Below are 12,823 nucleotides of genomic sequence, written 5' to 3'. Positions count from 1 at the left end.
ACTGAATGACTCACTGCATTTGAAGTGAAACAACGAGACACTAATATAACATACCTTTATATGGAGCCATACACTGACGTCCACATCCATTGCTGCAGCACTTCTCATCATTTGGACAGTTACTGTCATGGGAACAGCGATTCTCACTCATAACACAAAATCTGAGGTTGATGCTTGGACAAACTCCTGGCTTTTCTGCTATAAAAACAACAGGTAAACCAAGATGCTGAATGACAATGGAGAAAAGAAATATGACCAATGCGTTAGTATAACATACCTATAGATAGAGCCGTGCACTGATGTCCACATCCATTGCTGCAGCACTTCTCATCGTTCGGACACTCACCATCATGGGAACACATCTCGGCACACACTCCTATTCCGAGCGCTTGGCTAGGACAAACTCCTGGCTTTTCTGTTATACAAACACGTGATAGAAACCTCATCACTAAACACCTCGCTGCACTTGAAAATAAAACTGACCCACACATTGCCATATTAAATACCTCTATATGGAGCCATACACTGATGTCCACATCCATTGCTGCAGCATTTCAGATCATCAGGACAGTTACGGTCATGGAAACACATCTCAGCACACACGCCTCCTATTCGCAGCACTTGGCTTGGACACACTCCTGGCTTTTCTGCTATACAAACACGTGAGAAACCAGATCACTGAAATGACTCAATCACTGCAAGGGGGTGAATAATTAACTTTAAATAAATTTAATTCTTGAAATTTTAGGGAGATGGCCCTTTTTTTTTAGTTTAAATGTGTTGCTTGCAGTTTTGTGTGAAAGTTAATAGCACTTTGAGTGAAAACCAGTTTCTTCTGGAAGACATCTAGCATCCACCATTAATTGAAACTCATTGAAAGCAGGGCGTAAACACAGCCCCACATCGCTACAGCAAAAAGACACTAAGATTCTTCATTTCTTTGTATGGCAGAGGTGTTGAGATATTATATAGCAGTACCTTAACCACCCCAAAGACCTCATTAAGCCCCTGTATAGTTATTTAAGGGTTCTCAAACTTAGTTTAGTTGGGGAAAGGGTTAAAAAAATAAATTAAAGAACTAGTGATATTAACATGAAATGTTATATGCACCGTACCAACTAACATTTTCTTGAATTTGAAATTTTACATCAGAAAGGCTTTACAACAGAATACTAATTCTGCTCGTTTCATGAATGAGGCCCTATGTTCATATACACTGCTGTTATAGTCAAATAATTAGATATAAAGAGGTATAAATAGATGGTATATAGCACAAAGTGTGAAGTAGCACTACAAGCCAATGAGCCACTTAAATGTTATTGCACCACTTGTTTAGAGTTACATTAAGAATTTCTCATACACAAGAATCAATAGTAACAAGTTTGTAGCAAACCAGACAGAACACATTAAACCCATCTGGCTTGAACAAGTGGCTTGTAAGGTAGTACTTACGTTAATATTATAGCCCAAGTTAATCAGCTCTCACGCTAAAGAGTTGTTAAACAGGTAAAGTGCAAATTACTTGGAAGATTTAAAGAGTTCAGCAGTAATGGCAGACATACCTGGTAACCAGGGCCACCCTCTGGGCAGTGCTACTGGTGCGGTCGCACCGGGCCCCACATCAGAAAAGGACGGCCTTGCTGGTAACCACCCTTTATCCAAACATAAGGTTCCCTTTACTGTAAACAAAAAAGAAATAGAGCCCACGGTCGTTGTGTTTTACACACACGATTTAGACAACTAAACTTTTTTTTTAGGTTACGTAAACTACACCAACATATAACAGATGTCCAGTTGAAGTTAAACTTTGTATGATGATGTAGTTTAAATACAGATTCTGTACTGCATCTATATTTATCTTCAGACATATGCCAGTCATATTTGACGTTTCCTCGCGCTGTATAATGAAGTTAAAAGACCTCACTTTTGACACGTCTGGCGTCTATTGTGCTCAATTGTACAGAGAGACACAACAAAGCAGCAGTCAACGAGCAGCACACCCGAGCTGTCATCCTCTCCACCTGTTATTATCTCTCAGAGGAAACCGCGCTGAATTGGTGCTTCAGAGATCCAAGAAGCTCCAACTCAAACCCCGAAACTCACATGCGTACAGGTTTGTAGCCTAATATTGAAGACCCTGATTAGCGCTGTTCAGGTGTGCTTGATTACGGGTTTTTCGGATTGGGCAGCTGTTGTGCCGAATTTCGACTCGCACGCGCATTACGCCATTTGCTGTTAAAGTCAATGGCTATATAACTATATAACTAACATTAATGCGAGATAAATATATTATTTGTGTAAATCTTGGTTTAATATAGTTTTGAGAACGTTCAGTATTTAGCGAGTCAGTTGCTATCTCTGAAGACTTCCGATTTGTTGACTGTTTTTTTAATCTAGTCCCGATGACTAATCTTATTATCTTTTTTCAACACTGAATCTAATAACACACACATTCCACTATTCAAAATGTACATTGGTCAATCTCAGGTAACTTTATTTCATTTTTTACAAGGTTTTAAAGTGGGAGATGGATGCATTTTTCTCAGTCCTGTTACCAAAAATAAGGTGTCTTTTAAAAAGTATGTTTTTTTTAAAAAAAAGGCAACTAATTTCTAACAAAAGTGTTGATTTTAAAGAAATGGTAGGTTGCATGTTTAAATATTTGACATTTGTCACTAAAAATCACAATACATTTTACATTTATTCATTTAGCTGACGCTTTTATCCAAAGCGACTTACAATTGCTATATATGTCAGAGGTCGCACGCCTCTGGAGCAACTAGGGGTTAAGTGTCTTGATCAGGGACACATTGGTGTCTCACAGTGGATTCGAACCCGGGTCTCGAACACCAAAGGCATGTGTCTTATCCACTGCGCCATCACCACCCTCAATATATGCACACAAAATTTATAAATGTTTTTATCATATAATTAATTAAACTGTTGGATAAATGATAAACATAACACAATTGAGAAAATCAGTGGTTTAACTTTATTTTTTAGAGAAAAACAATTTAATAACAGGAATGAAAATTGCATAACAGGAATGAACGTAACAGGAATGTATCCGGACATTCCGGTGTGTGTGTTTGTGTGTGTGTTTTCTGTTTTTATATACCGGTGGGGACTTAAACCTGAATGCACACAGACTCATGGGGACTTGTGTAACGGTGGGGACCTAAATTGAGGTCCCCACGAGCAAACAAGCTTATAAATCACACAGAATGAATTTTTTTGAAAATCTAAAAGTCTCCTGTGAGGGCTAAGTTTAGGTGTAGAGTTGGTGTAGGACAATAGAATATACGGTCTGTATAGTAGAAAAACCATTACGCCTATGGAAATCCCCACAAGGATAGTGAAACAAGTCTGTGTGTGTGTGTGTGTGTGTGTGTGTGTGAGATAGAGATTTCTGAAGGAATGTGCTTGTTTGTCACAGCCAAGAAGATGAAAGTGAACAAAGGAGTGAAAGAAGGAGAGAGAGAGAGAGAGAACGGAGATAGTGTGGCGGGTGTATCAGCATGCCATCAGCATCCCATGGGTGTTTCTGGCTCCTGGGTTTTCTCCATCTTCATGTACAAAACAAAACATGTTCAGTTGCAAAAACTACATCCAACAGTGTTTTAGCTAGAATTGCGCTAAATTCAAGAAAACAAACTTGCCTGGCCCCTTCTAAAAAGCTGTCTCTAGTTTGGCACAGACTTCTCTTTCGATTTCCATGTGACGACCTGTGACTGGCCTTGCGGGTGGGATAATACACACAATGTCCTCAAACAAGTACCAAAGGATGTCTTCGCGGGCTGGCCAGAAAAACCGGTTGACCCCAATCTTTTGCATACAACGGACCTCAACAAATTGGCTCAGAGCATCTACAGACCATGGAGGCAAAAAGTTATGGAATTCAAGTCGATTCGTCCAAGCGTTCTCGAATACCACCCTAATGAATTTGCTGAAAAGCACGCAAAAATGGATCTGAGGCTATATCTCTGCAAAGCTTTGGCGTATTGACACAAAACTTGGTGTGTGTTATAATAACTATGACCTGAGGCCACCTGCAGTGTTTCGGCGCTGTGCCACCTGGTGGTCAGGAGATATGAAAAATACATATTTTTGCTTTTTCAGAACTTTTCCTGTTATCACTTTTGAAATGATTTGTTTTTACCTCTCCCCCCGTGCATTTTTGTACTTGTTTCGGATGTCCTCCACCAGAGCTTCATGAAACAAAAGAGTCCTCCGAATGGCCACACTTGGAAGCTGTCTCAACTGTTTGTTTACCTTTGTGCGTGGAGATGCATTTTTCTTTTTAAAGCGCTGGAGTCTTTTCTTGTACTTTTGTGTTTTTTTTAGGGCTGTCAATCGATTAAAAAAATTAACTAATTAATCACACATTTTTCTAAAATTAATCGTGATTAATCACGCTTAACCCCACCTAACATTCAAGTTTTTAAATAAACAATCTTCAAATGTACACTGTACAAACAACATAAAGACAGTATATATTTTTATATTTCTTTAATGGTATCTTTTTCCTGATTGAAGGCCAGCATCACTGATATCAATACTACTGATGTCTCTATAAAAAACGTTTTGCCCCCTGAATATTTAACCATTGACTGTAGCCATTCAGCATTACAGTATAATTGAGAGCTATCAATTTTAACATTTATTAGACTTAACGTCTAATTTAAGTGAACTTAAAACAATCTTCACATGAACCCATTATAATAAATGATATATTTAGCTACCTGTGCCCTTCAGCAGAAATATACAGAAAATGAATACTTACCAAACACTAAATTCTAAATTAAATATAGATGAACCCCTTAAAACTATAAAAGTTATTGATTTGCTCTTTTTTTCTTTTGTTCTTGGATTAATAGACATCACAGCAGCTGGTTATTAACTTATTTGCCTGCTATTGCTTTAAAAGCTGCTGCTGCTGAAGGTGATGGGGATCTGACATGCATCTTATTTTCTCACAAATCTCTTTACATTTTTTGACTCACTTCAGGTCTTAAAGTCTCAACTAATGAGCGGATGAGTTGAATTGGGTATTTTAGATGAGGGAGACAGTGCTAGGGTGCCTCAGGACAGTTTTTAAAACCATTTCAGAGACATGTACTTAAATGTGACGCATATATAACATAGGCTATTGCATGCATGCACACAGTTTAAGGCAGCTTTAATCGCCTTTTTGGTAACTTCATGCCTTAACTGACGGCATAACTACGACATTGCATGCACGTAGTTTCTTTCGCTGTATGATATGAAATGATATAGACTACAGCGCGCAGCGGCACCTATGTGCCTGTATTTGAAGAGTGCGCGCTACAAGCACATTATCTTTTACGCGCTTGTTTGACTCGCGTCTGGTGTGGAGGCGACGTATAGAGCACGTGTCTGAAACTTCTCCCGTTTCATGTGGTCATAAAGACATTCTGCATCTAAATAAACGCAATCCTTTGCAAGAAAAAAAGAGACAGAGGCAGCAGTTGCGAATGGGGTGGCCAACCCTAGCCCCGCCCCTGCGTTATTTTGCGTTAATATTTTTAACGCGTTAATCTAAAAATAATTAATAGCATGCGTTAACGCGCTAATTTTGACACCACTAGTTTTTTTGTTTTCTTTTTTCAACAGAACCTTTAGCTCTTGAATTTGTTTATGAAGCTTTTTTCTGTTTTTCGGATTCTTCTCTGCCCTTGATTGTGTTGCCTAAAAACACACACACCATAATAAATTACACATTGTAATAGTCAGGAAAATGTACTATAACATTGTTAAATTAATCACTATGATCTGATGGCTAAATTCATACATCCGGTTTGACAGACAGGCTTAAGGTAGTCCCAGACTAAAATGCATGTTTGAGCTGTTTTAAATGAAAGCATATCTTAAAATATGTCAGTGTCATTGTTTTGTCTCAAGATGCACACCAGTAATGTTTTTACCAAACGCACATTTATAAAAGCTACTTAAATGCCCTAATTGAACTAAGGTCTGATCCTGACTTAATCTAAACCCTGTCTGTGAAACCGGGACATCGTGTAATGTAATCATGTCTATTTTCATTAACCTTAACCCTTCTAGCACATTGTCTTTGGCACATGAGTGTTTCATGAAGTAGACCTGGAAGTGCTTGGTTGTGGATGTACAGCTTGCTCTGGTGATAACTGGGGGCTGTGTGGAGGGGTGACAAGGGGCTGGAGGGCTTCTTTCCTGTCTTTGATGCTATGGTAATTCTCCCTCCACTTTCTGCGACGTCTGCCCTTTTCTCTCTTACTGAGGTCATTGATAAGTTTCTTCCTGCCTGACTTGAGGTCCTTCCTGTATTATTCACCTTCCTTCTCTAAATATTTCTGTCTCCTCTCTGGGTCTGCATCGCGTCGGGCGCGATAGAGTCGCTGCCTTTCTGCAGCACTTAGTGGTGGATTGGCTCCCTGTAAGCATGGTATTCACATTGAAAAACTGATACGTCTACAACTTAAGTAACGGTAACTGTAAAACTTAAAAAAATCAAGTAAATCGTATTACATAAACTAATATTTACACTAATAAATCAATACACCGGAGGATGCCACTCACTCCTGTTACTGTTACTCAGTCCTGTTATGGTTTATTTTAGTAACAGGACTGAAGGTAACAGGACTGAGTTTTTAGCATAAAATTAGCAAACACATGAAATATAGCTACATAGCATACTTTCTAATAGCATGAGGATACTGAGCAAATTCTAGTGATTTACCAAACATTTGTATCTTAAAAATAAACAAATAACATCTAACAAATTATTTAGGTAACAGGACAGTATGTTGAGATTGACCTTCTCAGACATAGTTGCAATATCATCAAATATACAGAAAATAAAATGAGAGGACTTACTTTTGGTCTTGCCATTGCCTTCAGAAGATCTAGATGATGCAACTTCCTGTTGAAAATGTGTCTTGTGAAAAGTTTTTTAGAGGAGGGAATGTGTTAGAGTAACAGGACTGAGTGAAAACCCGGGGACATGAATAAAATGTTTATTTTATTTAAAATATTAGATAAAAAATTTTTTTCTCATGAAATCTTTTTTTTTTAAAGCATAGATTTGATATAACGTCACACAACAATGCAAAAGAAATACGATTTCTGAAGGATTTTAATCATTATATTTCATGGTAAAGTTCAGAGATAGAGAGTGGGGGCATGCAACAAATGCTATTTTTTAGTGTTCTAGGTAGTTTTTATTCATGTTTTTAATTAAACATTTTAAATTTGCATTTAGCTTAATGTGCGGGACACTTTGCTTAATAATAAAATGGATTTTAGAGTTAATTGTCATGCATTTTTATACATATAATATCCTGGGGACATAAATGTGGTGGAATGGCTCATAACAACAACTGATATTTTTGACTCATCCCTTGTCTTAAATAAGGTTTAAAGACTGAAATGTAGAATTTATCATTTTATAAAACTGTTTATTTGTGACCCTGTATCTGAAATTTTTATTTTATTTATGGCAAGCAAATGGCTACTGACTAAAAAGGTAATAGCTAACCGGGTACTTTCCAGTGAGTATTGAATGCATAAATCATATTAGTTGTCATCTACCATAAGTCAGAAGTAAAATAAAAGGTGTCATTTGTGTTTTTTAGGATAATGCTTTCATGAAGGATGCCCTTGTGTTCCATGCATGAACACAAGCCACCGGCCCAGATCATTATCTGTTATGTGTAAGAATTTACATGGTGTAGCTCATAAGAATATTGTAATTATTAAACATTGTAGTTTGGAGGGATTGTTCTTTTATGCTGGTTTTACAGAGGGTGATTTTACCCCAACATAAGGCAAAGATAATGCAAATGTGAAATGGATTGTCATAACACTTTTATATGCATCCCTACAGGTACAGAAGCCACTCTGAAGAGAGATCGTCCTTCTAGTCTCCCTGTATAGTAATCAAAGCCTGGTTTTGTAGATGACCAGCACAGAGACATCGTTATGTCCACAGCTAAGAGATGATTGCCACGTTCCTATGGCATATAACGTTGACAGTATGCCCTCTACACCGGGCTGAACACTCCAGTCAATTTCCCTCAGGTGAGCTTTTCTATTTTCTTCATTAAAAGGTTGCCATAACGTTGTTGTACTTTATTGCTGGTCATTGAGTTCTAACAATAAGACCTGCATACTAATGCTGTAACATTTCAATTTCTGTTAGCTTGACATTCCTACAGTCAGGGAGTGGTGGTCTTATTGAGCAGTTTGAGACAGAGGGTTATGTGTACTAGTTTCTGAACATCTCAGTTTGTTCTTTCTTTCTTGAAGTCTCTTCTTTGCCAATGGAAATAACTGACCAAACCGAGGTAACAAAGCACAGATGAAATTGTCAGTAACTAGAGTTGTCGTATTGGGGGGGTCAATATATTAAAATGTTTTCTTTCTTTTGAAAGGCAAGGCAGTGGCCAAAAGAATTCAAAGTGGCTTTACACTTTTTCCAAGCATTCCGCCAAGTCACCTGTGCCGTTATACATTGAAGATGCAATCCACTCTCACCTGACTTCAGTTCTGGACAGCACACCCACCGTGACGAGATCAAATTCATCACGAATGTACTTTTTCCAGAGGTTGGTCTCATGTGTTAGCTGAGCTCTGCAAGAGACACTTTTCATTTTGTTGTAAAAAGCTAAACATGTGAAATGATACTTGGCTACTTGGGATGTGTGATCAATCTCAATTCTTTCTCTGGTAGTCCATTATCTGTGCCCTTGCTTTTGTTGAAAATCTGTCCATCCTGGAGGCTGAGGAGAAATTTCTGCAAGGACCTGTCATTTGCATAAGGTACTGTAACGATACTATAAAGGAAAATGTGGTCAAACATGACATCCTGCCATTATTCACAAATAACCATTTCTTTTTACAACTACCCAACTTTAGTTTTTTTTACCAGTGAGTGGGAGCATTTTGACAGGAGGACTGAACAACAATTAAAAGTCATCCTAGTTCATGTTTTTAATAAATGGTGTTAATAAATAAGATTGTTGTAGACAAAGTTGTCTTTTTCTTCTAAGATGGCTAAATGGCCCTTGGAATTTTAAAACAGAAAAAAAGGTCAAAATTCCTGCTTGCGAAGTATTCACTTAAACACAGTTGGTTCCAGTAAGGCAAGGCAAGGCAAGTTTATTTATATAGCACATTTCATACACAATGGTAATTCAAAGTGCTTTACATGAAATAAAGTAAAATAAGCATAAAAAAATAATCACAACAGTAAAAGAAGGAATTTAAAAACTTTGAAAATGATTTAAAAATTGATCAGTTCAGACTTAGTACAGTGTTCATTCAATGCACAGCTAAACAGATGAGTTTTGAGTCTGGATTTAAATGTGGCTAATGTTTTAGCACATCTGATCTCTTCTGGAAGCTGGTTCCAACTGCGGCCAGCAAAATAGCTAAAAGTGGACTCCCCCTTTTGTGTAAACCCTTAACTGACTCGATCCTAATGATCTGAGTGGTCTGTTAGGTTTATATTCAGTGAGCATATCTGCAATGTATTTAGGTCCTAGGCCATTGAGTGATTTATAAACGAGTAAGAGTACTTTGAAATCAATACTAAATATAACTGGAAGCCAGTGTAAGGACTGAGTAACTCTGCATAACTTGAGGATGTGCTAATCGCCTTCCTTATATTATTGATCTTCTGAAAAGAAGGAAGCAAACTTCAGGTAAATGCAGTTTACATGCACGTTTTACATGTTTACACGGTGTTTTAAATCATGGCAGGTGAGGGCATTTTCGTACGCATTTAGCCAATCAACGTACACTAACGTCACGGATAGTTCCTAGAACTGTTTTAGACCCTACTCTGAAGTAGGAGCTAATTTAGTTCCTCCAAACGGAGTTCCTGGAACTAAAACCGTTCCTATAGCTCCCGCGGTGCGAACACGCCAAAAAGTGGGTAGATCCACAATTAGTTCGGGTACTATGAAAAGGTTCCTGCGGTGTGAAAGGCCCTATTGATGCTATATAGAATTTTGAGTTTCGTCTCCCGCCACATCCGTTCAGCTTTTCTGCATTGTCTTTTCATACTCTGAACTGCTGTTGATTTTTTTCAAGGTGATTTCTGTCTGCCAGTCTTCTTACTGACTTCTTCAGGAGAAATATCATCAATAACATTCTTAACTTTTGAGTTAAAGGAATCAAGGATAAGATCAACAGAGTCTGCAGAAATGCTTGGTGTTAAGTCGTGGCCTAATGGTATCCCAAACTCGGACTTGTATCCCAAAGGTTGCGGGTTTGAGTCTCAGGTCTGGAATTGTAGGTGGGGGGAGTGAATAACCAGCACTCTCTCCACCCTCAATACCATGACTGAGGTGCCCTTGAGCAAGGCACTGAACCCCCAACTGCTCCCCAGGCGCCACAGCAAAAATGGCTGCCCACTGCTCCGGGTGTGTGTTCACGGTGTGTGTGTGCACTTAGGATGGGATAAATGCAGAGCACAAATTCCGAGTATGGGTTACCATACTTGGCCACATGTCACATCACTTTCAAAAGTTGTGCTTGAACTATTAAAGATATAGCCTTCATAAATAGCACACTAGTGTTCTCGTTAATGCATCTCTTTCTGACAGAGACCGATCTAGATTCAGTGGTAGCAGAGATCAATATGTAAAAAATACAGAAGTGATCAGATAGTGCTACATCCTTAACAACAGATGAGATTTTTAGACCTCTACTGATGAGTAAATCTAGAGTGTGTCCACGATTGTGTGTGGGTCCATGCACATGCTGAATCAGATCAAAAGTGTTTAAAACGGTTATCTTCTTTTTTTTTTTTTTGTAGTTTTGATTTCTGCATTATCTATGTGAATATTAAAATCCCTTGCAATAGCAAAACAGTCAAACTCTGAGGAAATCTTTAACAACATTTCTGTGAACTCTTCAACAAAGGCTGTAGAGTATATTGGAGAACTGTAAATAATGATAAACAAAATGCGTGGAGCACCTTTCAGCACAATCCCTAGATATTCAAAAGACAAGTACTGACCAAATAACTCTTGCTTGCATTGATAGACATCTTTATATAGAGCAGCTACACTTCCCTCTCCTAACCTCTCCTCTCCAGGAGTGCAATTCCCGGGGATTTAATGTTTTTTTAAATATTCTCTCGCTTACTTTATTTCACGCTATACACTCTCTATACGCTCCCAGATAGCAAGAAATTGTTGAAACATTAAGTCAGTGTTAATGCATAAACGCTAATTGAATTGAATTAATGTTACAAATTGATGTTGGTTCAAAATCACTTTGGCACCCGCAACTAATGCTGAAACAAGGTTGTGATTTCAACAGAATATTTAATCAGCATAGGGCTATGATATAGCCTACAGTCGTGGCCAAAAATGTTGAGAACAACACAAATAGCTTGTTAATTTTCACAAAGACTGCTTTTCACATTAGGCTTATGCAAAAACTCAGTATTTGCAGTGTTGACCCTTCTTTTTCAAGACCTCTGCAATTCGCCCTGGCATGCTGTCAATCATCTATGGGCCACATCCTGACTGATGGCAGCCCATTCTTTCATAATTATCAAGATTAAAGAAATGTTTACCAAAGACTACAAAAACCTTTTTACGATACAGTTGAGGGGAAAGCCTCGGAGCTTCGAAAAGCTTCATTACACCATCACTACCATCCTATATATCTATACGCAAATTTGCAGCTTCCAGCTACTACACCTACCTTCAGTTCACAACCGGAAAAATCCACAAAAAGGGGGCTGTACCACTGATGGTGCATCCAAAACCACAGAACACTCTCACTTTTATAATCCCCAGAATGGGCCCTGATAGGTTTCCCTATTCTATGCAGACATTTGTTTAATGAACAATGTCTGATACACATTCTTAAACTTAAAACGTCCTCTTTCCTGTTCCCAAATTTTCTTTCCTAAACCTCCCTGAATCTCTGTCCCAAATATAAATAACGGAGTACTTCCCAAATCTCTTACTTTCATAGAGATTTTATGAGGCAATATCTGATGTAATTTAGATAGTAAACTTTAATTTTGCTTTCAAAACTATTTGAAGTTGCTGAGATAAAAGCACTAAATGCCAAAAATAAAAATTCTGTCATTTTTAATTACCCTCATATTGTTTCAAAACTGTACTTTCTTTTGTCTGTGGAACATAAAAATATATTCTGAATAATGTTGGCAACCAATCAGAGATGCCGAGACATTTATCAATATCTTGTCTAATGTTTCCACAGAAGAAAGTCATACATGTTTGGAATGACATAAATATATATATATATATATATTATTTGGGTGAGACACTGCAGGTGAATAGGTTATATAAAAAATAAAATAAAAAAAAATTAACTGATTTATCCAGTTGATTTATTACATTGATAATTGCAAACATTTTTTGCATTACAAGTGCTCTAAAATGTTGTTTAAATATGCAAATGTGGCATTATTTAATGAAATATGCGCTAATTTGCATACATTTCTAGTACAAAAATCTAAACACTGGATGAAGTCCGTTTCAAGTTTGTGTTTATTTTTATTTTTTACATAGTTTTTACAGAGGGAATTTTGGGTCTCTCTTTTTGTCACTCCATAATTCAGAAAATACTTTAAACAGCCAGAAAACAATATATTTTCACATGTTTTGGGGAACTAACATGCTGTATATAACCAAGCAAATTATATATGAACAGATCCCTCTGTAAAACCTTCAGAATATAGACAATAATAAAAATGTAATGTTTGGTGTAAGTGCTTCTGAAGTGGAAATTTATGGCTCAGTGCTGGGGAATTTTTTATTTTTTTTTAGAAAAC

General features: G+C 37.5%; 1 protein-coding gene across 1 annotated transcript in view; it reads right to left on the bottom strand.

The window, feature by feature from the left end:
• The window catches only part of LOC306875003 (uncharacterized protein), a 262,032-nt gene that overhangs the window by 4,547 nt on the left and 244,662 nt on the right, over positions 1-12,823 (bottom strand). Inside the window, exons 2-5 of the mRNA XM_079425355.1 lie at positions 1,563-1,679; positions 507-650; positions 278-415; positions 55-198 (exon numbers count right to left, since the gene is read on the bottom strand). Of these exons, the coding sequence (XP_079281481.1) occupies positions 55-198; positions 278-415; positions 507-650; positions 1,563-1,679 (543 nt within the window). The remainder of the gene's footprint in view (positions 1-54; positions 199-277; positions 416-506; positions 651-1,562; positions 1,680-12,823) is intronic.

Source organism: Barbus barbus (assembly GCF_936440315.1).
Source record: "Barbus barbus genome assembly, chromosome: 9".
NCBI lineage: Eukaryota > Metazoa > Chordata > Actinopteri > Cypriniformes > Cyprinidae > Barbus > Barbus barbus.
Note: the sequence above shows the minus strand (reverse complement) of the source record. Positions and strands in the feature narration are given on the sequence as shown.